Source organism: Leuciscus leuciscus (assembly GCF_965113295.1).
Source record: "Leuciscus leuciscus genome assembly, chromosome: 13".
Taxonomy (NCBI): Eukaryota; Metazoa; Chordata; class Actinopteri; order Cypriniformes; family Leuciscidae; genus Leuciscus; species Leuciscus leuciscus.
The window spans coordinates 43,125,916-43,151,629 of record NC_138737.1 but is presented as its reverse complement, the minus strand read 5'-3'; the positions used below and the strand labels follow the sequence as shown (position 1 = coordinate 43,151,629).

The 25,714-nt window shown below is 41.5% G+C and overlaps 1 protein-coding gene and 1 long non-coding RNA gene across 2 annotated transcripts; both read right to left on the bottom strand.

Moving 5' to 3' along the window:
• Nucleotides 1-7,636: 7,636 nt before the first annotated feature.
• Nucleotides 7,637-11,878, bottom strand: LOC309513418. Its single transcript, XR_014211446.1, has 2 exons — nucleotides 11,599-11,878; nucleotides 7,637-7,757 (listed from the first exon to the last, which is right to left on the bottom strand). It is a non-coding gene; the product is annotated as an uncharacterized lncRNA (long non-coding RNA).
• Nucleotides 11,879-12,811: 933 nt separating this feature from the next.
• On the bottom strand, nucleotides 12,812-25,111 carry LOC309512013 (G2/M phase-specific E3 ubiquitin-protein ligase). Its single transcript, XM_082187422.1, has 5 exons — nucleotides 24,805-25,111; nucleotides 16,979-17,157; nucleotides 16,323-16,495; nucleotides 14,025-14,239; nucleotides 12,812-13,228 (listed from the first exon to the last, which is right to left on the bottom strand). The coding sequence occupies exons 1-5, from the start codon at nucleotides 24,875-24,877 to the stop codon at nucleotides 12,972-12,974; spliced, it is 897 nt and encodes a 298-aa protein (XP_082043548.1). The 5' UTR covers nucleotides 24,878-25,111; the 3' UTR covers nucleotides 12,812-12,971.
• Nucleotides 25,112-25,714: the final 603 nt, after the last annotated feature.

Below are 25,714 nucleotides of genomic sequence, written 5' to 3'. Positions count from 1 at the left end.
TGCAGGAGCTTCTGCCGCTGGCGTTTTCCTCAGAGACCGTTAAAATATTACGTGTGCGTCATAATCTGAAGACCACGCCCACCAAGGGGAAAAACAAATCAACTGTCTCAATAGAGACAGAGCGCAACGCGTCATAATCTGAAGACCACGCCCACCAAGGGGAAAAACAAATCAACTGTCTCAATAGAGACAGAGCGCAACGCGTCATAATCTGAAGACCACGCCCACCAAGGGGGAAAACAAAGCAACCGTCTCCATTGACTTTGCGAGAGGCTGCCTCCTTGTCATTTCTTGCTTCTAAGAAAAGACAGAATAATGCCTAAAAGCTGCTATGTGACAAGGTGTACAGCAAACAAGCTAAGAAACCCAGAAATCATTTTTCATAAGCTGTCGACCCCAAAAAACGAGCGTTTGAGGACATAAAAGTGGATACAGGCTGGAACGAATGGGTAAATTGTGGGATCCTGACACTTAGTATGCACTAAAAATACACTACGTGTGCAGTAAGTTAAACATTTGGTCACTGGTGAGTCAAATATCCAATTGTCAGTTTTATATATTATATTTCTGTTAGATAAACTATCCTGTGTTGCCGATTACGGTCTCCTCCAGTGGCGTACGTTAGTTCTCAGAGTCAGTAGCGGTTTTTGGCACGGGCGAACCGGGCAATCGCCCGGGGCGGCATTTTGGGGGCGGCGCCGCCGGCACGAGCAGAAAATAAAAATACAAAAAATAAATCTGCGCCGCGAAGCGGTTTTCTATTATCCATCATTTCACTGTGTGGGGAATTGGCAAATTTGCGCCCCCTGCTGCTGCAGGCGCCCCTGCTTGCTGAGAAGATGCCGTGCACAGAAGCTGTTTGTTTGAGAAGGGGAAAGGGGCGGAGGCGCGGGCGCGGATGACAGTTCACCTCTGGGTCTCTCCCAAATGGAACGGACAAGGGGGGGAACGGGGGATCCATATAGTTATCTAAGTCAGTCACATCTCGACTTTCTTCCAAATAACGCACATTTCATTCAGAATATTATAAATACAGGCCTCTATATTTCATGCACATTTTTGTTTTTCTGAATTGTCTGCATGGCTAATAAAAATAGGTAATACAAAACGATTACTTGGTCACCACCACCAAGGTGAATTGGTTTAGTCTTGACTTCTGGTCGTGACTCGTCGTGAGTGACAGTTGGTATGGGGGGATCAGGGGAAATCTGTTGATTGCATAGACAGTATTGATTGTCGATGTCGAGTGCCAAATAAGAGATGGACAAGAAAGGTCAAAGCCATCAGGTGCCCAATTTAGAAACGAGAGAAAGATAAAGGTATGCAACTATGTTTTCTCTGTATGATTACGGTATCCATGTCATGAATGAAGGGGCAATATTAATTGGTGGGTATAACTCTTATTTGTTAGCCTTTTTGCAATGATTCTTGCTATGCTTAACAATAATTCGGTTTTAACTCAAACACGAGATCTAATTTCACCATAATATTGTGCTTTGCAACAAAACTGTTACAAGTTCAGTTATTACACTGCAAAAAAATGCTTTTCTTAGTATTTTTGTCCTGTTTCCAGTCGAAATATCAAACATTTCTTAAATAAAGATGCATAACGTTATATTACTAAAGTAGTAAAATGACATAAGATATTAAGTCTTGTTTTCTGGTGGAAATAAATAAAAATTGAATTTTTGCTTAAAACAAGCAAAACATGATCTGCCAATGGAGTTAGAAAAATTATGTCCGAATTGGGGGGCGCTCGAAGGGGGTCTCGCCCAGGGTGTAATTCAATGTAGAACCGCCACTGCTCCTCCTTGTCATTTCTTGCTTCTAACAAAAGACAGAAAAATGCCTAAAAGCTGCTGTGTGACAAGGTGTACAGCAAAGAAGCTAAAAAACCCAGAAATAAGTTTTTATTAGCTCTCAACCCCAAAAAACGAGTGTTTAAATTAGGACATAAAAGTGGATACAGGCAGTTGAGACAGAGCGTCACGTGTCTCATTACTCTGAGCAGTGGCAGTTCTACATTGAATTACACCCTGGGCGAGACCCCCTTCGAGCGCCCCCCAATTCCCCCCCAATTTGGACATAATTTTTCTAACTCCATTGGCAGATCATGTTTTGCTTGTTTTAAGCAAAAATTCAATTTTTATTTATTTCCACCAGAAAACAAGACTTAGGCTGAATCCCAATTCTCTGTCTTACCCCTTCCCCTACCCCTACCCCTTCGTCTTACCCCTAGCCCTTGTCCCTCGAAACCGAGTGGTAAGCGCTAGGGTTGAAAACATACCCCTATGAAATGAGACGCCACTTGGTTACGTCATCATACATCATACTCCGGCGTCCCTGTGTGATACAGGACAGTATATTGTAACGAGTGGAAATAAGTATGGCCCCTTTAAGAGCTGCGCGCTCTCTGTTGAACAGGCTGTAATGGTATTGTGCCGTGCGACTCGAACAACCCCATGTATGTGGGTCATTTCTGTGTTGATGCTCATTATTCTTGCTTTGTTTTATTGAGTGACGCTGTGGAAGTCAAGGTGGAGCGTGTGGCAGACAGTTGCAGGAGTTTGATTTGTCAATAAATTGCGAGTGAATAATCGCCTCCGTGAGTCTGTCTGGCCTAATACTTCAGCTGCGAGCTATCCTTATTTTGTTTCCCTCCTAACACAACGCGTTACAATATGTTAAGCACGTATCTTTTTCCCGGACATGTCGCCTGGATTTCGGGATCACCCAAAAATGTCCGGGATTCGGCTTTTGCTTTCTGCCGTCGCTATTCATTATGCACAGAGAGTGTTGTTTCAACCGGACTGAATTCATTCAAACCGTTGAATCTGAATGTAGTGTTTAACGTACATGAACGCTAAACAAGTGATCGGTTTATGTGCGTTTTAGCATTGCTTAAATTCCTGTGTTTTCGCAAAGCTGGCACATACGTGTCAGTGTCAAATAATGAAACGTTACACATAATGAATGGCGACTGTAGAAAACAAAAGCCGAATCCCGGACATTAGTCAGAGAAATGCGGGACTGATTGTGCAAACCAGCAATGTATCGTTAGCATAGCCTAGCGTAGCAGACCAGCGATTTTTAAAAACGTTTAAAAACGTTTCAGTTAACAACATGGTTGCAAATATATATGTACATGACTGTGTAGAGTACAAAACACGACTGTCATAATTTTTCAATCAATCATTTAAGCCGAAAATGAGACTTTCTTGATGGTATGCCCGCCTTTGTTGCCGGTTGCGCAGTGCATTCTGGGTACCCCTTGGTTTCAAGTAAGCTCGCGAAAATTCTTGGTTTTAAGGGGTATCTACCCCTTCCCCTTAGCCCTACCCCTTGATCAAAATGAGAATTGGGATAGCCCTTACTCTCACGTGAACGAGCAAAACTAAGGGGAAGGGGTAAGGGGAAGGGGTAAGGGGAAGGGGTAAGACAGAGAATTGGGATTCAGCCTTAATATCTTATGTCATTTTACTACTTTAGTAATATAACGTTATGCATCTTTATTTAAGAAATGTTTGATATTTCGACTGGAAACAGGACAAAAATACTAAGAAAAGCATTTTTTTGCAGTGTAATAACTGAACTTGTAACAGTTTTGTTGCAAAGCACAATATTATGGTGAAATTAGATCTCGTGTTTGAGTTAAAACCGAATTATTGTTAAGCATAGCAAGAATCATTGCAAAAAGGCTAACAAATAAGAGTTATACCCACCAATTAATATTGCCCCTTCATTCATGACATGGATACCGTAATCATACAGAGAAAACATAGTTGCATACCTTTATCTTTCTCTCGTTTCTAAATTGGGCACCTGATGGCTTTGACCTTTCTTGTCCATCTCTTATTTGGCACTCGACATCGACAATCAATACTGTCTATGCAATCAACAGATTTCCCCTGATCCCCCCATACCAACTGTCACTCACGACGAGTCACGACCAGAAGTCAAGACTAAACCAATTCACCTTGGTGGTGGTGACCAAGTAATCGTTTTGTATTACCTATTTTTATTAGCCATGCAGACAATTCAGAAAAACAAAAATGTGCATGAAATATAGAGGCCTGTATTTATAATATTCTGAATGAAATGTGCGTTATTTGGAAGAAAGTCGAGATGTGACTGACTTAGATAACTATATGGATCCCCCGTTCCCCCCCTTGTCCGTTCCATTTGGGAGAGACCCAGAGGTGAACTGTCATCCGCGCCCGCGCCTCCGCCCCTTTCCCCTTCTCAAACAAACAGCTTCTGTGCACGGCATCTTCTCAGCAAGCAGGGGCGCCTGCAGCAGCAGGGGGCGCAAATTTGCCAATTCCCCACACAGTGAAATGATGGATAATAGAAAACCGCTTCGCGGCGCAGATTTATTTTTTGTATTTTTATTTTCTGCTCGTGCCGGCGGCGCCGCCCCCCAAAATGCCGCCCTGGGCGATTGCCCGGTTCGCCCGTGCCAAAAACCGCTACTGAGGAGGAGGCAGCCTCTCGCAATGCAAAGTCAATGGGGAAGGTTGGTTTGTTTCCCCCCTGTGTGTGGGCGTGGCCTAAATACGCTCTGTCTCTCATCTGTCCTACCTTGTCAGATTTGCCTACAGTAGCGCAAAATTATAGCCATATCTATCGGTCTATCCTTTCACATCGTAAAATCCTGCTGCGCGTCTGTGACCCCATAGAATAATTCAGTGAAACTTTGCCGCAGATTCTTATCTATTTATTTATTTATTTATTTATTTCAGGTTTATTTAACAGGGACAATGCACACTAATAATACATAATTATGACCGCCGCTAGCGTAGCTAGCGAAAGCGGTCATATAGGGATTGTCAAAGTTTTTTTTTTTGTTTTTTTTTTGTCACCTTACTGAATTTTTCGTCAACGATACCAGGGACACCGAAGCACCGGGGAACATGAAATTTGGTGGGCATGTAGCCCCACTAGACTTCTAAGGAAAAATTTCGTTTGGTCCCCGGGGGCCACTCCCCCCCCCGCGCTGGGCCCCCCCAAACCCCCAAAAATGCAATTTTTCCTAAATAACTACCTGAACCGTGGCACCGAGGATGAAGACATTTTTATGGTATGTTGGTCTACTAGACTTTTACGGAAAAATTTCGTTTGGTCCCCGGGGGCCACTTCCCCCCCCCCCGCGCTGGGGCCCCCTTAAATTTTTCGTCAACGATACCAGGGACACCGAAACACCGGGGAACATGAAATTTGGTGGGCATGTAGCCCCACTAGACTTCTAAGGAAAAATTTCGTTTGGTCCTCGGGGGCCACTCCCCCCCCGCGCTGGGCCCCCCCAAACCCCCAAAAATGCAGTTTTTCCTAAATAACTACCTGAACCGTGGCACCGAGGATGAAGACATTTTTGTGGTATGTTGGTCTACTAGACTTTTACGGAAAAATTTCATTTGGTCCCCGGGGGCCACTTCCCCCCCCCGCGCTGGGGCCCCCGTAAATTTTTCGTCAACCATACCAGGGACACCGAAACACCGGGGAACATGAAATTTGGTGGGCATGTAGCCCCACTAGACTTCTACGGAAAAATTTCGTTTGGTCCCCGGGGGCCACCCCCCCCCCCGCGCTGGGCCCCCCCAAACCCAAAAAATGCAGTTTTTCCTAAATAACTACCTGAACCGTGGCACCGAGGATGAAGAAATTTTTATGGTATGTTGCTCTTAAGGGCCCACATCAACCTAGCCCATAATCACTCATTTGTGATTTGCGCCCCTCCCATAAAAAATGAAAATGCAATATTATTCTGCTTTAATCGCCCCTATCTTCAGTGGAGATGTTCAGAACTGCACCATATTTCATGTGTATGATTAACTTGACAACCTCTGGGGGTATCCTCTGCTAAGTTTTGTAGAATTTCATCCATGGGGGGGTATAAAATAAATTCATTTATGTGCACATTTAGTGACTGCACACTCATCGGCCTGTAGATGGTGCTGTTGAGCGAAGGGTTGCTGGTTTAGGATGATACTGTCACACACACACATGCAGGAATACAAACAAACGCAAGCATGCACACACACTGACATCCACACGCACAGACACACACCCATACACACACATACAAATCCACATGCACAGACACACACACACAAACACACACGCGCACACATGTACGCACACATACATACACGCACAGACACACACACACACACACACACACAGACACACACATACACATACACATACACATACACATACACAAACACACACACATACACACACACACACACACACACACACACAGACAGACATGCACATACTATTACTTTTTTTAGGTATATACATAAACACGCAATACAGCCAAATTACTCCACGTCATTTATTTTTGTGGAAAGCCAGTGCAGGCCTGAGCGGCGGTCATATTTTGTACCGCGATGCGGTACATCTAGTTAAATGTACAGAGTGCCAGAATTAGCCCAAAGGCTATTTTACATCTGCTGTCCCTGGACAGATCTTAAGATGTCACACCTAAAAAAAAAAAGTAAACAAAAGGATTAAAATATCACATACATGTTAGAGCCAGCCAACCTCATCGGCATAGCACAAGAAGCACAAACAAACAAAACAGACAGGACAGAGAAGACATGGGAACAACAAGATTTCATGTCAAATGTAATGTTGACAGTCCTGACTACCTGTTAGCCACTTCTTTAAGTTAATTTTAAAAGAAGCGTACGTTTTAAAATTCCTAATGTGAATTGGAATGAGGTTCCATTCACGAGCAGCCCTGACTGAAAAAGCTGTTTTATCAGGGCACGTTAGCGAGATTTTACAGTACAGAGTAACGTTACCTCAGATTGTCCAGTGCGAAATAAACACAGTCTACGTTTCTAATCTGTAGTTCCTGGACAGATGTTACAAACTCACCATAAACAGATTATAATGTAAATTGATGATGCAAATTGAAATAAGATTAGTTATTGAGATCATTTATAATCAAGCAGAACAATATAGAAAAGAGATTATTAATCAAATTAATTTCAGAAATTCTAAATCATGCAACACTGAGGCACAATACAAAACCAGTAAAACAATCACATTAATTAGTAATATAAATAAGACCACATTGTGCTATAGACTGTTATCAGTGCAAATGACAAAGGAAAATACACTCAAACTATACCACACACGTTTTGCACATAAACACATTTAGGTGTTGAAGCTGCAACATTTAAGATGTGCATGACGGTGGAAACGGGACATTACACTTGAAGTACTTAGAAATGTCTAATTTATACTTATAACATTTGTTAAACGAGCTTAAATCTTGGCAATATGTATTAAAAATGCTATAAAAATACTATAATGTAATATATGACTGAAAATTAAGGAATTATCATGCAAGCCAGTAGTTGTATCGAGTATTTCTTAAAAGTTTAGAGGATTTAAGTTAATCCGTAGACATTAATTCATGGATGAAGTGAAAAATAAAAATGTAAAATTAAAAATGTGTTAAATCAACCTATTATGCTGGGTTAAATAAGCAACCCAATTTGCTGGGTAAAATTAACCCAACATGTGTTCTGTCCAACCCAGCCCTTGGTTTGTTTTTAACAGTGTTTTTTAGAGTGTATATATGACATTTCGGTATATAAATTATTGAATGGCAAAAACATTTAATTGAATTCAACTCATGTTTATTTGTATAGCACTTTTCACAATACACATCGTTTCAAAGCAGCTTTACAGAAAGTCCACATTACAGTTTACAGTGATCGGTTATCAGAGATGACTGTCTTAGTTATGTATTTTAGAAATGTACATATACAAAATCACAGTTGGCTAAAAAATTTATTAATTTGAACAATGTAGTAGTTTAATGGACTAACAATGAGCTTACTGAAGTAATTGAATACTTGTGTGTTAACAAATGATGACATTCAGAAAGTCTAGCATTGGTGATGTTGTTTCAGTGTTAGCGTCATCTGAAGTCTGACTGACTAACATAAGCTATATCCCCTAACACAGCAACATACATTCATTATTTTTACTATTTGTTGAAATAAAAAAAAAACTACAAATGTAAAGGTTTGTGGAAATGTTTTATAGTTTAGCTGATTAAAGTTTGCATTACAGTTGTAAGCCAATGTTGATATTATACTGGGTTAGGGTTAAAAAGTCATTACATTTTCTTATCTACTGTTTTAAACAATTTTTCACTCAGTTGTATATAAATAAAGGTGACTTGATTTTGGGACAAAAAAATAAAAGAAAATATCTAACAGCATCAACGCATGTGAAGAAAAAAATATAATAAAAAAATAGGCCTAATATAGATTCACTAAGAGCTCAAATGAATACCCGTTTAAAAGCATTATACATAGGAATACGTGTCTTATATTAATTTAAAAGCAAAGTTTAATATTGTCAATAGTCTATAATGATTATAACATGAATTAAAAGTAATTATAATAAATTAGCGGCAAAAGATGAGCAATTTTGTCTCTAAAGTTTATTATAAACTGATTTAATTTGGAGCAAGAGCTACAGGGGGCGTGGCTTCACTTCACTCACAGCCGATTGGTCCAGTTTGGTTTACCCAGACTAATCCTGTTCCTGAGGTTAGCCGTAGCGCATGTTACCATGGCGATGAACACCATTAAACACCAATCCACCTTCTAGAGCCTAAAATAAAAAAAGTCTATTAGCATTCAGCAGTGCGGGAAACTAGCAGAACTCAAGACTCAGTCATTTATCCTCATGCTATCGTACAGCCCCTATTGAAAGGACATCACCTTGACCACACCGTGCATAACAACTACCGGCCTATCTCTAAACTACCTTTTATTTCAAAGATTTTGGAAAAAGCTGCCTTGTTACAGTTTACCTCTTATCTGAATACTTTTAATATTTTAGACCCATTTCAATCTGGTTTTAGAGTGCTGTATAGCACTGAGTCAGCACTGCTGAAGGTTACAGATGACATCCTATTGTCTATCGATTCCGGGTCTTCCGTTATCCTGATACTTTTAGATCTGAGTGCTGCATTTGACACCATTGATCATAATATTCTACTGAGACGACTGGAGTATTTTGTTGGAGTAGAGGGCCTTGCTCTACAGTGGTTCGCCTCATACTTGCAGGGGAGGACTTTCTCTGTAAATATCAGGTCATTCACTTCACCCTCTGCGTCGATCCATTGTGGCGTTCCACAGGGATCCATTCTTGGCCCCCTTTTGTTTTCCCTCTACATGTTACCTTTAGGCTCAATATTCAAGAAATATAACAAATTATCACTGTTACGCTGACGACCTCCAATTATATCTCCCAATCAAACCAGGAAATGACTTTTCATTAGACAACCTCTTTACATGCCTTAACAGAGTCAAGACCTGGATGACAAATAACTCACTGCAACTGAATGAAAATAAAACTGAAGTGCTTCTACTGGGTCCTGCTGCTACCAACAACTCCATTAAAACACAGTTAGGTCCCTTAAGTAACAACTTACACAATTATGCAAAAAACCTTGAAGTCTACTTTGACCCTCTTCTCCAATTTGACAAGCATGTAAATGCAGTTGTAAAGAGTAGCTTTTTTCAACTACGATCTATAGCAAAAGTGAAAAACTTTCTATCTAGTAAAGACCTTGAAATTGTGATTCATGCGCTAATTTCCTCTCGATTGGACAACTGCAATTCTCTGTACGTTGGCCTACCTCAAACTACACTGTCTCGGTTACAAATGGTTCAAAATTCAGCAGCCAGATTGCTAACAGGAACTAAGAAAAGGGATCACATCTCCCCTGTTCTTGCCTCATTGCATTGGCTACCAATAAAATTTAGAGTCGACTTTAAGATCCTTATTTTCGCATACAAGGCCCTACATAGCTCGGCCCCAGATTATATGTGTGATCTTATTAGGCCATACACAGCCTCTAGGTCACTAAGATCTTGTGATCAGTCACTCTTATCTGTCCCACGCTCCCGGTGTAAATCAAAAGGTGATCGAGCTTTTTCTGTAGTTGCCCCAAAGCTCTGGAACAATTTACCTTTAACTATTAGGACCTCTCCATCTCTGGTTGCTTTTAAATCCAGCTTAAAGACCCATTTTTACTCTCTTGCATTTGAGTAATATTGTGTATGTTTTTTAAATAACTCGGTGTTCTACGTTATGTATGTACTGTATACACACTGAATGGTTTTGATATTTGATTTTATCTCTCTTTTTTATACTACTACCTTTTCTCTTATTTTGTTTTTATTTTATCTTTTGTATTATACTGTAAAGCACTTTGGATCAACTACGGTTGTGTTAAACTTGTGCTATATAAATAAACCCTGACTTGACTTGACTCATCATCTGATTCTCAAACCACTAACCCAACATGGCGTCAGTTGTTCAAACACGTCCCACTGGTGTTTGCAGAATGGGTTAGACGAGGCGCACTGGCCAGACTGGGCAAGATTGATAGAAGAATTACAACTCAAGATTTGTTTATCAAAAACCAACCTCACATATGCTTGATGTCCTTGAACTGTATAAGAACACACGTTACTAATATGACAGGGTTCTGCAAAACATAATTAAAGAAACAGACTTGCAGCAAAAATGAGCATCAGTTTTCATTTTTAAAATCAACAAACCATCAATAACATATAGGGTCCTATCTTGCACCCAGCGCAATTGACTTTGTACAGCGACGCATGTATCATTCCTATTTTGCACCCGCGCACAGCGGACTTTTCCCTCCACAGAAGCACGTCGGTAAGTTAGGAAATACACTTGCGCTCCCGGGGGCGGTTCAGCGCAAAGAGGAGGCGTGTTCCGGTGCAAACGTTCCTTCTTGCTATTTTACAGGTTTAGAAAACAATTGCGCCACTAACCAGGAAAAAATAGTTTAAAGTCAGTGGCGCGTTGCGCATGTTATTCATATGCTATTTTAAGGGCGCATGCTTGGCCATAATCAATGTAGCGTGTGCTCAACGCGCACTTTGATTCTCTCATCTACACAGAAGCAGCAGTTTTCATTTTTGCAAATCATACATTATTACGATAGATAGATAGATAGATAGATAGATAGATAGATAGACAATTTATTATAAAAGCATACATCTAGCTTACACATTTACCCAAATTATCATACGCCTGTTTAACCGAAGTTAATTTGGGTGGGTTTCTCCATTTCAATGTAACTTCTCTCTTTTACGGCCGTGACGAGAGCGTTCCTCTCCTCGGCTGTGAACCGCTCCTGGCGCGCGCCTGGCAAATCCGCCGTTACAATAGCAATCCGCTATGGAAAAAGTGCGTCTTCTCTTAAAGGGAATGTGAGATGACGCTCTGATTGGTTTATTTCACGTTACTCCCAAACCACACCTATGAATAATGAAGCTACTTCAGACCAACCCATTTTAGATTTGCGCCTGGCGCAAGAGTCATTTATCCCGCCGGGAAAATAGCAACAGCGCCGAGACCCGCCCACAAAGTTACTTGCGCTTTGCGCTTTGACACTTGCGTTTCAGATCGTTAAAATAGGGCCCGTGGAGTTAATGTCACTATCACTGAACATCAATGAAATCAATTCCAGGAGACTCAAGTTGATGGCGAAACCTTTATTAATACACAAAACAGTGAAACATGAGTTATGTATTTTAGAAATGTACATATACAAAATCACAGTTAGCTAAAAATGTATTAATTTAAACAATGTAGTAATTTAGAGTTAGGGTATAGATTTTCATATGATTTTCAACATTTACAGTATAATCAAAAATATTTCTTAAAGGGATACTCCACTTTAAAATGAAAATTCTGTCATCATATACTTGTAAGAATTTCTTTCTTCTGCTGAACAGAAAGGAAGATATTTAGAAGAATGTCAGTAACCAGACAGTTTCTCATTGACTTCCATAGTATATTTTTTTCCTACTCTGGAAGTCAATGGGACCAGGTTAGGGGACCTAACCCTAACCCAAATATTTTTGATTATACTGTAAATGTTGAAAATCATATGCTATAGAATCAAAGGGCTGCTGTAATCAACAATGTAAACCTAATTCTCTAAATGAGTTCAGTGATTCAGGTCAAATGTTGATTATGTTAAAGGGATAGTTCACTTTGAAATTAATTTTTGGTATGTTTTAGCTTACCTCAAGGGCATCCAAGATGTAGGTGTCTTTTTTTCCGCAGTAGTTTCAATTTTGATATTTTTAGGTCAAACCGTTCTTGTCTGTCAGTCATATAATGCAGGTCTATGGTCACTGTCTCAAACAGCATGCACAGAGTCCAAATTAAACAATTCCCCATCGTCCAAATTAAACAATTCCCCATCGTAAGTACACATTGATGGCCTAAGACACGAAACGAGCGGTTTGTGTGAGAAAACGAACAGTATATATATCGTTGTTACCTCTTATACACAGCCATGTCCAAGTGATCTGAGCGCGCGGGCGGGTATAGATATATACACTAGATGTCGCATTGGCTACGGTTTCGTTTGGACTCTGTGCATGCTCTTTGAGACAGTGACCATAGACCTGCATTATATGACTGACAGACAAGAACGGTTTGACCTAAAAATATCAAAATTGAAACTACTGCGGAAAAAAAGACACCTACATCTTGGATGCCCTTGAGGTAAGCTAAAACATACCAAAAATTAATTTCAAAGTGAACTATCCCTTTAAAACATAAAAAATATCTGATCACCTTTTCTTTTTGTTCATCTGTCTGTTATAAATCAACTACAACAGTTAAACAAAATCTAAAGTTAAAACTGTAAGGGTCAACTGGCCAACTAAAGCAATCGCCGACCTCCATAATGGTGACTTAAAATTTTGCTTTTTCTCCTTCAGTGATTCTGCTTGTTAACATCAGGTGTCTTCAATAATGCAATGCTCAATCATCACTCAATTAATCACTTAATTCTCTCATTAACTTTAACACTCTCGAGTCTGGAGCCAAATAAACTCCCAGGAGAGTTCATTTAACACGGGAGTTTTTGCTGTCAACTAGATAACCCCAAATGTGGGTGCCTGCAAAATTCCATCCTTCACATATTCCCCAAATTCTTCATAGTTATGATGCACAGGCAGCCTTGGAACAATGCCGCAGGTGTTTGCCTCAGGGAATATCCTGGCTGGCTCATTTTCCTCCTGATGCAGAAACTCTAATTTAGCTTCTACTGGGAAACCCAGTCTGGGAATGGAGGTCGATCCTGAGGCAAATGCCAAAACCTGGCTTAGAGTAAGAGGTGATAAACCTCCTTCTGAGGAAAAATGAACCCAAAAAGGTTATTTTTTTATAAAGGATTATTTATGATTAGTGTTCTTAAAACTTTAAATATGGATATTTTTTCTTACAAAAAACAATCCCTTCATTTCAAAAGGCATTTATTAGCATTTTTTTCCCTAAATGCTTGAATCATTTTTTAAAAATTTTTTTTTTTTAAAATAACCATTTTTCAGATGGGGCAACCAGTGCTCATGTGCAGTCTTAAGTCCACATCTTAGAACACTGTCTATAGCAACCAGAGCTTCTAATGGCAGGTGCAGTGAGCCACAGGTGTAGATGGAATTAGTTACTCAGTAGAGATCGTGGAAACCAAAAGGACCATTACAGGGGGACCTATAATATCATACAAAGTACAATCACAAACATCAAAGAAAAAAAAGAGAGAAAAAAAATACATGATGTGGTGGTCACTTTTTTTCTTTCTTTGATGCTTGTGATATTTTGTAATAGTTACATTATAAACATTACATAGTTATATTATAGGTATGATATATTATAGGTAGTTATGTAATGGTCCTTTAGGTTTCTCCCATCTCTACCTAGTAACTATTTACATCTACACCTGTGACTCATTTCGTACCTGACACACAGTGAGGAAGGCTGAATGGCCGAAATGCATCAGTGCAGTATCTTAAAGAATAATGACTCAAGAGTGAACCATGTAAAGGCTTTTATCTAACTATCCCTTTAACAAACATGTATTGCGTAAGGGCATGTTATTTGTGACATCCATAAAACCATATACCTTATAACAGATTGTGTAATGTTACCTTCCACATCTAGGAGCCAATCCCTCCAGAAACAAACTATTCTGTTCTCCAGTGCTCGTCTGTTGGTGCCAACTGGAGACAGCTGTGGAATAAAGAGCTCAGCCAAATCTCTTGCTGTAAGTGGCTTCTCCTCAAACATTAGTACCCCTCTAAAGAGATTGGGATGCTTTTGCAAATGTTCCAGAAGCTGTAAACACTCCAGGCCTTCTTTAAATCTGAAAAAAAAGAAAAGAAAAAAATGGAAAAAAAGGACAAGCATAAACAAGCTATGGTCAAATTATTTCAGTTTAAGGCCTGGTTCACACCGGACGCAGAAGCCAACAGGCAGGCGCCGGACCGCGCGTGATTTTCCGTTCCGCGCCGCTTCCGCATCCGGTGTGAACCAGGCATAAGGGGTCTAGTGTTGGACAGACCTCCCTAGTAGGCACTATATCATGCAAGAAAAATAATTCTTTCCAAAAATGCCGTAATTATATAATACTCAACTCACACACACATATTTGTGAAATAATTCTGGTAAAAAAAATCAGTATATATTTTTTTATTTTTATTATTATTATTATTATTATTATTATTATTATTTTATCACACTCGGGCTGGGGAGAAAATCTCGATTTCTTGATTCTAATAAATGAGCTGATATCAATTCCTAAATTCGTAAGAATCAATCTTTTAGTCTTTGCTGTTTTCAGATGATGACCAGATTGTAGAGCGCCTTCCATCCAATAAAAGATTTTCAAATTCTGTCCATTTTATGAAAATTCAAACAATAAATATTGTTTTGCCGCTTTTTAAAGTACCGTGGCATATCAATGTAGCGCCTCAGGTCAAACGAAGCTGCAGCAGGAAGTGAATGTGAATGCCTAAACGCTTTTCTCTAATGCTCTAAAACTACTTACAATGTGAAATAACATGTTAAACATATGAAGATATGTTAAAATATGCAGAACATCTTACCCGAAATATTTATCATGTCTCATGTAATCGCTCAATCAGTGTTTCAAGTCTATAAATTCCTCATTCATTTATTCAATAAAACAGCTTGTAAACGTCACATGTTACATTTACCTCAGAAAAGCCATTCAGTGGGTTAGTTACTTGAAATTATGCATAATCTGCTGTTATTACTATAGTAAGTACATGTCCTGTAGCTATGATGACGCCTTAAAATAAAGTGTTACATATTTTCTACTCTTATTTAATGTACTAGTGCAAAATGCCCGTGCAAAATCAGTTTTTGTGTGTGTTTTTAGTAATTGTTGGTTTGGTGCCAATGAAAGAGACTGTGAACGCATTGAATTCAGAGAGCAGGCTAAGTTACTACAAATGATGGCTGTGAATAAAATATGATATTCAGAAGTAAACAGTGTAGCTGAGTGTTTATGTCAGAATGTTTATTTTTAAACCACAACCTTCTAAGTGCTTCTGTTACTGATATATTTACCGATATCTTTTGTATTTCTCATTGAAACAACACCAAACTTGGCACTGCACTTACTCGTGCCCGTAGCAAGACACCTGTCGAGTTTGAAATCCATCGGACTAACGGTTCGAGAGATATGCGAATAACAGACACACACACACAGACATTTCTGTAATTTATAGATAGATATTTGAATACATTCATTATTTTCACGACAGCCACCATTTCATTGTTTATATTTCAAGAAACTAATTAGAGTAGAACCATAATTATGTAATTGTAAAGTTAATGTTACAACTTTATTATTGTGTAAACTTCCTTGTGTGTAATTTAAGTGTTTGTATACAAATAAGATTACATTTTAATCTTCAATTTCATAGTATTTTTGTACCAACCGACTCCCTGTATTATTGCCACATATTGGACCTTATACGGGTGAAACTCGTGTAAAGTTCATGTATTTCAGTAATTCAAATTAAAAGGTGAAACTAATATATTTAGGATATATAACTATATACATATGCATGATTATACTTTTCAGAGGGCCGACATTTCTGTATTTTTTTAAATTTTTTTAATTGATTTCATGTAATCAAATTTTCTGGATTTTGAATTTGGGGTTTTCATAAGCTATAAGCCATAATCCTCAAAATTATAACTTTTGCACGATATTCAAATTTTTCGAGTTTCACCTGTATATATATATATATATATGCATGGTTTTTCTGCTTTGAATCCATTTTATATTAGTTACATGGACTTTCTAGTTGCAATCAGTCATTGTGTGCAGAGTCAGAGTCTTTGACTTTCAAAAGCCTTAATTCTGGTTGTATAACTGAAGTTAAGACATTAGTAGGCTATATTCAGAAACTCACTGTTCCACAGAATCCCTCAACCTGCTCTCCAGCCAGAAGTTTGTTGCTGCTACCACCATATCATCTCTGTCCTCTAAGGTCTGTATATGCCGCAGTGACCCCAACATTGCCAGTTCGTCAGCAGCTCCTGTGATGGCCTTCTGTGCTTCAGCAACACTCTGTGCCGATTGGATCTAAATCATAAGGCATTTAAGATAGAGTAAGTGTACAACCAATGGATTCACATAATGGTCCCTAGGAATGGAGTTAATAAACTGCATACTTCAGAGTTCTCTCTTCATCATAGTATACACAGTTATATTGTCGTCGACATAATTCTGCAATTACTGAAACTCTATTTGGTACTAACTGTGTGGGTGAACATGATATGTATGTAAGTGAGGAAAAAAGTGCAGAAAAGAATGACAACGGGCAGGTTGGGTGTGGGTATCTAAATCAGAGAAATTCATAAGTGCATGGGGGTGGCGGTTGGATGATTTATTTTCAACAGCAAATGCAGGTTATGTTACAGCTGATCTCCGCATCTCTACAGTGCAATGACTACTGTAACAACAGCTTGACACTGAAACAAAAATATGAATTTACACGACAAATGGCACAAAATGCCTTTGATATGGGCATTAGTAATTTTTAAAAAGGATTGCAAAAAATCTTACCGCCTTCATCTTCTCTCTGAACTCATAGTCGACCATCTCTTCAGTGTTTGGTGCAGGAGGCTTAAGGTTGCACACTTGAAGAAATAGTCGCTCAGAAAAGAAGTGTGGCTCCACACCACCATGGACGAGGCAAACTGCAATAATTCGTCCAACTTGCTTGTACATACTGTCGTACAAAGCTGCAACACAAATAGACAAACATATGCATCTGTGTGTGTATTATATATATATATATATATATACACACACACACCCACACACAGTCTTTCTGGAATTTGTTGCTGGCTCTTATGTAGATAGCAGTTATTTATTTAATTAAATCCAGTACTAACTATAGCACTACTTTTGTAATTTTGACCTAATTGATTGCTTGAGTTTATTTCCTATTGTACAATCTTATACTTTTGGCTATTGTTGTTAATTTAAATATTATTGTTCAATAAATAATATTTTACATCACTAATATGCAGTATTTGGTATTGAGAAAAGGTCCGTAGTGAAGGGTAAAAGTTAAAAGTTAGAGCAAAAGTTACTTTATTACGCCATTAGATGGTGGCAAATACTGTCTTTATGAGTGAGTCGCAAGGAATTTTATATTGAAAGGGACTGAAACTACTAGGTTGTACGTAATTGGTTTTTACTTTAAACAACCATAAGACACAACTGACAAATGCATTTACTAGTGTTGTTGTCATGAGAAATCCAGGCAATCCATTTCGGTTGTTACAGAGCAGGCTTCCACTTCACCTCCTCTTCATCACTATAGGACACTTTCACCAGAATATTAACCATTACAAACTCAACATCCCATCATGCCGCTTACCTGGGACTGATTGCACATACACCTGCAGCTCATCCACACTCACCCATATAAACCCCGTTCACTCTCAAGTTAATTGCGAAGTATTGCATTGCCCCGGCGTACAATTTCTGAGCGGTTTTTCCTGTTTGCTGAACTGTTACTGACTTTGGATTGTTTATATCGACCTCTGATTCTTCTGCTGCCTACCTCGACTCGGACTGTTATATCGACCTCTGATTGTTCTGCTGCCTACCTCCACTCGAACTGTTATATCGACTTCTGATTCTTCTGCTGCCTACCTCGACTCGAACTGTTATATCGACTTCTGATTCTTCTGCTGCCTACCTCGACTCGGACTGTTATATCGACTTCTGATTCTTCTGCTGCCTACCTCGACTCGAACTGTTATATCGACCTCTGATTCTTCTGCTGCCTACCTCGACTCGAACTGTTATATCGACCTCTGATTCTTCTGCTGCCTACCTCGACTCGGACTGTTATATCGACTTCTGATTCTTCTGCTGCCTACCTCGACTCGAACTGTTATATCGACCTCTGATTCTTCTGCTGCCTACCTCGACTCGAACTGTTATATCGACCTCTGATTCTTCTGCTGCCTACCTCGACTCGAACTGTTATATCGACCTCTGATTCTTCTGCTGCCTACCTCGACTCGAACTGTTATATCGACTTCTGATTGTTCTGCTGCCTACCTCGACTCGAACTGTTATATCGACCTCTGATTGTTCTGCTGCCTACCTCGACTCGGACTGTTATATCGACTTCTGATTCTTCTGCTGCCTACCTCGACTCGAACTGTTATATCGACCTCTGATTCTTCTGCTGCCTACCTCGACTCGAACTGTTATATCGACCTCTGATTCTTCTGCTGCCTACCTCGACTCGGACTGTTATATCGACTTCTGATTCTTCTGCTGCCTACCTCGACTCGAACTGTTATATCGACCTCTGATTCTTCTGCTGCCTACCTCGACTCGAACTGTTATATCGACCTCTGATTCTTCTGCTGCCTACCTCGACTCGAACTGTTATATCGACCTCTGATTCTTCTGCTGCCTACCTCGACTCGAACTGTTATATCGACTTCTGATTGTTCTGCTGCCTACCTCGACTCGAACTGTTATATCGACCTCTGATTGTTCTGCTGCCTACCTCGACTCGAACTGTTATATCGACCTCTGATTGTTCTGCTGCCTACCTCGACTCGGACTGTTATATCGACCTCTGATTGTTCTGCTGCCTACCTCGACTCGGACTGTTATATCGACCTCTGATTCTTCTGCTGCCTACCTCGACTCGAACTGTTATATCGACCTCTGATTGTTCTGCTGCCTACCTCGACTCGAACTGTTATATCGACCTCTGATTCTTCTGCTGCCTACCTCGACTCGAACTGTTATATCGACTTCTGATTGTTCTGCTGCCTACCTCGACTCGAACTGTTATATCGACCTCTGATTGTTCTGCTGCCTACCTCGACTCGAACTGTTATATCGACCTCTGATTGTTCTGCTGCCTACCTCGACTCGGACTGTTATATCGACTTCTGATTCTTCTGCTGCCTACCTCGACTCGAACTGTTATATCGACTTCTGATTGTTCTGCTGCCTACCTCGACTCGAACTGTTATATCGACCTCTGATTGTTCTGCTGCCTACCTCGACTCGGACTGTTATATCGACTTCTGATTGTTCTGCTGCCTACCTCGACTCGGACTGTTATATCGACCTCTGATTCTTCTGCTGCCTACCTCGACTCGAACTGTTATATCGACCTCTGATTGTTCTGCTGCCTACCTCGACTCGAACTGTTATATCGACCTCTGATTGTTCTGCTGCCTACCTCGACTCGGACTGTTATATCGACTTCTGATTGTTCTGCTGCCTACCTCGACTCGGACTGTTATATCGACCTCTGATTGTTCTGCTGCCTACCTCGACTCGGACTGTTATATCGACCTCTGATTGTTCTGCTGCCTACCTCGACTCGAACTGTTATATCGACCTCTGATTGTTCTGCTGCCTACCTCGACTCGGACTGTTATATCGACCTCTGATTGTTCTGCTGCCTACCTCGACTCGGACTGTTATATCGACCTCTGATTCTTCTGCTGCCTACCTCGACTCGAACTGTTATATCGACCTCTGATTCTTCTGCTGCCTACCTCGACTCGGACTGTTATATCGACCTCTGATTCTTCTGCTGCCTACCTCGACTCGGACGGTTATATCGACCTCTGATTCTTCTGCTGCCTACCTCGACTCGGACTGTTATATCGACCTCTGATTCTTCTGCTGCCTACCTCGACTCAAACTGTTATATCGACCTCTGATTCTTCTGCTGCCTACCTCGACTCGGACTGTTATATCGACCTCTGATTGTTCTGCTGCCTACCTCGACTCGAACTGTTATATCGACCTCCGATTCTTCTGCTGCCTACCTCGACTCGGACTGTTATATCGACCTCTGATTGTTCTGCTGCCTACCCCGACTCGAACTGTTATGCCTACCTCGACTCGAACTGTTATATCGACCTCTGATTGTTCTGCTGCCTACCTCGACTCGAACTGTTATATCGACCTCTGATTGTTCTGCTGCCTACCTCGACTCGAACTGTTATATCGACCTCTGATTCTTCTGCTGCCTACCTCGACTCAAACTGTTATATCGACCTCTGATTCTTCTGCTGCCTACCTCGACTCGAACTGTTATATCGACCTCTGATTCTTCTGCTGCCTACCTCGACTCGGACTGTTATATCGACCTCTGATTCTTCTGCTGCCTACCTCGACTCGGACTGTTATATCGACCTGATTGTTCTGCTGCCTACCTCGACTCGAACTGTTATGCCTACCTCGACTCGAACTGTTATATCGACCTCTGATTGTTCTGCTGCCTACCTCGACTCAAACTGTTATATCGACCTCTGATTCTTCTGCTGCCTACCTCGACTCGAACTGTTATATCGACCTCTGATTCTTCTGCTGCCTACCTCGACTCGAACTGTTATATCGACCTCTGATTCTTCTGCTGCCTACCTCGACTCGAACTGTTATATCGACCTCTGATTCTTCTGCTGCCTACCTCGACTCGAACTGTTATATCGACCTCTGATTCTTCTGCTGCCTACCTCGACTCGGACTGTTATATCGACCACTGATTCTTCTGCTGCCTACCTCGACTCGGACTGTTATATCGACCTCTGATTCTTCTGCTGCCTACCTCGACTCGAACTGTTATATCGACCTCTGATTCTTCTGCTGCCTACCTCGACTCGGACTGTTATATCGACCTCTGATTCTTCTGCTGCCTACCTCGACTCGGACGGTTATATCGACCTCTGATTCTTCTGCTGCCTACCTCGACTCGGACTGTTATATCGACCTCTGATTCTTCTGCTGCCTACCTCGACTCAAACTGTTATATCGACCTCTGATTCTTCTGCTGCCTACCTCGACTCGGACTGTTATATCGACCTCTGATTGTTCTGCTGCCTACCTCGACTCGAACTGTTATATCGACCTCCGATTCTTCTGCTGCCTACCTCGACTCGGACTGTTATATCGACCTCTGATTGTTCTGCTGCCTACCCCGACTCGAACTGTTATGCCTACCTCGACTCGAACTGTTATATCGACCTCTGATTGTTCTGCTGCCTACCTCGACTCGAACTGTTATATCGACCTCTGATTGTTCTGCTGCCTACCTCGACTCGAACTGTTATATCGACCTCTGATTCTTCTGCTGCCTACCTCGACTCAAACTGTTATATCGACCTCTGATTCTTCTGCTGCCTACCTCGACTCGAACTGTTATATCGACCTCTGATTCTTCTGCTGCCTACCTCGACTCGGACTGTTATATCGACCTCTGATTCTTCTGCTGCCTACCTCGACTCGGACTGTTATATCGACCTGATTGTTCTGCTGCCTACCTCGACTCGAACTGTTATGCCTACCTCGACTCGAACTGTTATATCGACCTCTGATTGTTCTGCTGCCTACCTCGACTCAAACTGTTATATCGACCTCTGATTCTTCTGCTGCCTACCTCGACTCGAACTGTTATATCGACCTCTGATTCTTCTGCTGCCTACCTCGACTCGAACTGTTATATCGACCTCTGATTCTTCTGCTGCCTACCTCGACTCGGACTGTTATATCGACCTCTGATTCTTCTGCTGCCTACCTCGACTCGAACTGTTATATCGACCTCTGATTCTTCTGCTGCCTACCTCGACTCGAACTGTTATATCGACCTCTGATTCTTCTGCTGCCTACCTCGACTCGGACTGTTATATCGACCACTGATTCTTCTGCTGCCTACCTCGACTCGGACTGTTATATCGACCTCTGATTGTTCTGCTGCCTACCTCGACTCGGACTGTTATATCGACCTCTGATTGTTCTGCTGCCTACCTCGACTCGAACTGTTATGCCTACCTCGACTCGGACTGTTATATCGACCTCTGATTGTTCTGCTGCCTACCTCGACTCGGACTGTTATATCGACCTCTGATTGTTCTGCTGCCTACCTCGACTCGGACTGTTATATCGACCTCTGATTGTTCTGCTGCCTACCTCGACTCGAACTGTTATATCGACCTCTGATTCTTCTGCTGCCTACCTCGACTCGAACTGTTATATCGACCTCTGATTCTTCTGCTGCCTACCTCGACTCGGACTGTTATATCGACCTCTGATTGTTCTGCTGCCTACCTCGACTCGAACTGTTATATCGACCTCTGATTGTTCTGCTGCCTACCTCGACTCGGACTGTTATATCGACCTCTGATTGTTCTGCTGCCTACCTCGACTCGGACTGTTATATCGACCTCTGATTCTTCTGCTGCCTACCTCGACTCGGACTGTTATATCGACCTCTGATTGTTCTACTGCCTACCTCGACTCGGACTGTCATATCGACCTCTGATTGTTCTGCTGCCTACCTCGACTCGAACTGTTATGCCTACCTCGACTCGGACTGTTATATCGACCTCTGATTGTTCTGCTGCCTACCTCGACTCGGACTGTTATATCGACCTCTGATTGTTCTGCTGCCTACCTCGACTCGAACTGTTATATCGACCTCTGATTCTTCTGCTGCCTACCTCGACTCGAACTGTTATGCCTACCTCGACTCGGACTGTTATATCGACCTCTGATTGTTCTGCTGCCTACCTCGACTCGGACTGTTATATCGACCTCTGATTGTTCTGCTGCCTACCTCGACTCGAACTGTTATATCGACCTCTGATTGTTCTGCTGCCTACCTCGACTCGAACTGTTATGCCTACCTCGACTCGGACTGTTATATCGACCTCTGATTGTTCTGCTGCCTACCTCGACTCGGACTGTTATATCAACCTCTGATTGTTCTGCTGCCTACCTCGACTCGGACTGTTATATCGACCTCTGATTGTTCTGCTGCCTACCTCGACTCGAACTGTTATATCGACCTCTGATTGTTCTGCTGCCTACCTCGACTCGGACTGTTATATCGACCTCTGATTCTTCTGCTGCCTACCTCGACTCGAACTGTTATATCGACCTCTGATTCTTCTGCTGCCTACCTCGACTCGAACTGTTATATCGACCTCTGATTCTTCTGCTGCCTACCTCGACTCGGACTGTTATATCGACCTCTGATTCTTCTGCTGCCTACCTCGACTCGAACTGTTATATCGACCTCTGATTCTTCTGCTGCCTACCTCGACTCGAACTGTTATATCGACCTCTGATTCTTCTGCTGCCTACCTCGACTCGAACTGTTATATCGACCTCTGATTCTTCTGCTGCCTACCTCGACTCGAACTGTTATATCGACCTCTGATTCTTCTGCTGCCTACCTCGACTCGGACTGTTATATCGACCTCTGATTCTTCTGCTGCCTGTCTCGACCTGGATTGTTCATTGGACTGTGATTCCTGCCGCCTGCCTCGACCCTTGCCTGTTATCTACTTCTGCTCTGAGATCATCTCCGTTGTTCAGTCTGCCCCTGTTTTACCCTGCCTGTTGATTATTCTAATAAAGCTGCGAATGGATTCTTCTGCATCCTCCACATCATTACATCGGTCATCCAAGACCAAGTCCTATCTATTTGAATGGGGGAATCATGGTATCTCAAACTGCTAGCCGAACTTCCAATTAAATTACATATTTCAAATAGGCAACACAATTTGACATGAAGTGTCCCATAAATGTTGTTCCTTATGCTCAAATAGATTATTTTTCAGGCTAGACGAGCCAATGCGCATATGCAGTCATAAACACTAGTCTCAGGTTTATATGGGAATCGGAGCTTCTAACAGCAGCTGCAGTAACGCAATGACTTTACGAATCAGCGATTGGCTCTTTTACTTTAGAAGGCGGGACTATTCCGCCATACTGTGCGTTGCAGTTTCTCCCATTCACAAGTTATAGGAGTGAACTGTCTTTCTATTTCTATAGTATTGGTCGATCTCTCTCATAATAATGTACTCTGCATAATGCAATAAGCTTCAATGAAGAGACTCAATGTTCGTTCGTTCGTTACTAGTTGTAAGTGATGTTTTAAAATTAGTAACGCCACAACTTTTAAACTGTCAACTTGAGATTTGAATCCGTGGCAGAAGGAAGTAGTTCTGCACAAAAGATGCACCGTTGTTGTTTCTTACACACTTATGCCGTCAAAATGTTGTATAAAATGCAATCTCACACAAGTAGCCGTCCGATATGTCTGTATATCATCACTGCTGTGATTCGGCCATGATAGGCAATCACAGCTGTGCTGACATACAGACATATCGGACGGCTACTTGTGTGAGATTGCATTTTATACAACATTTTGACGGCATAAGTATCACACAAGTAGCCGTCCGATATGTCTGTATGTCAGCACAGCTGTGATTGCCTATCATGGCCGAATCACAGCAGTGATGATATACAGACATATCGGACGGCTACTTGTGTGATATTGCATATACTGTATATTACACGTGGACAAAACAATGGACAAAAGTCACCTTTCGAATTGCAGGAAAGAGTCTTCTGCCAGTCAGGACCTTCAAAAACCTCACAGGTATGTATGTCCTTCATCAATAAAGTTAAAAACTCTCTTGTGGGACCACCCTCATCAGCTGCCCCCTCTGCAGTATCAGCAGCATCTCTAAAAATGACATTGAGTTTCTTCTCCGGGTCAAACCGCTGACGCCGAAAAGCACGAATGGCACTTCCCAAGATGTTGTCTCGTGTGGCATTGATCTGGTTTGATGTTGGTGTTGATGTGAAGAGTCCACTCTGTTCTGCATGTTACGCAGCAATGCGTTGAGGTCAACGCTGAAAAGAGAAAATAAAAAAATGTCAGTTTTGTTTTACTACATATAAATTAAAAAATATTTAAACCATGTAAATTCATCAAAAAATATATTCATTCTCCACTGACAAGGTGGCGCTGAATGTTCTGGAGAAGGTGGCGTTGAATGTTCTGGAGAAGGTGGCATTGAATGTTCTGGAGAAGGTGGCGCTGAATGTTCTGGACAAGGTGGCGCTGAATGTTCTGGAGAAGGTGGCGTTGAATGTTCTGGAGAAGGTGGCGTTGAATGTTCTGGAGAAGGTGGCGTTGAATGTTCTGGAGAAGGTGGAATGTTCTGGAGAAGGTGGCGTTGAATGTTCTGGAGAAGGTGACGTTGAATGTTCTGGAGAAGGTGGCGTTGAATGTTCTGGAGAAGGTGGCGCTGAATGTTCTGGAGAAGGTGGCGCTGAATGTTCTGGAGAAGGTGACGTTGAATGTTCTGGAGAAGGTGGCGTTGAATGTTCTGGAGAAGGTGGCGTTGAATGTTCTGGAGAAGGTGGCGTTGAATGTTCTGGAGAAGGTGACGTTGAATGTTCTGGAGAAGGTGACGTTGAATGTTCTGGAGAAGGTGGCGTTGAATG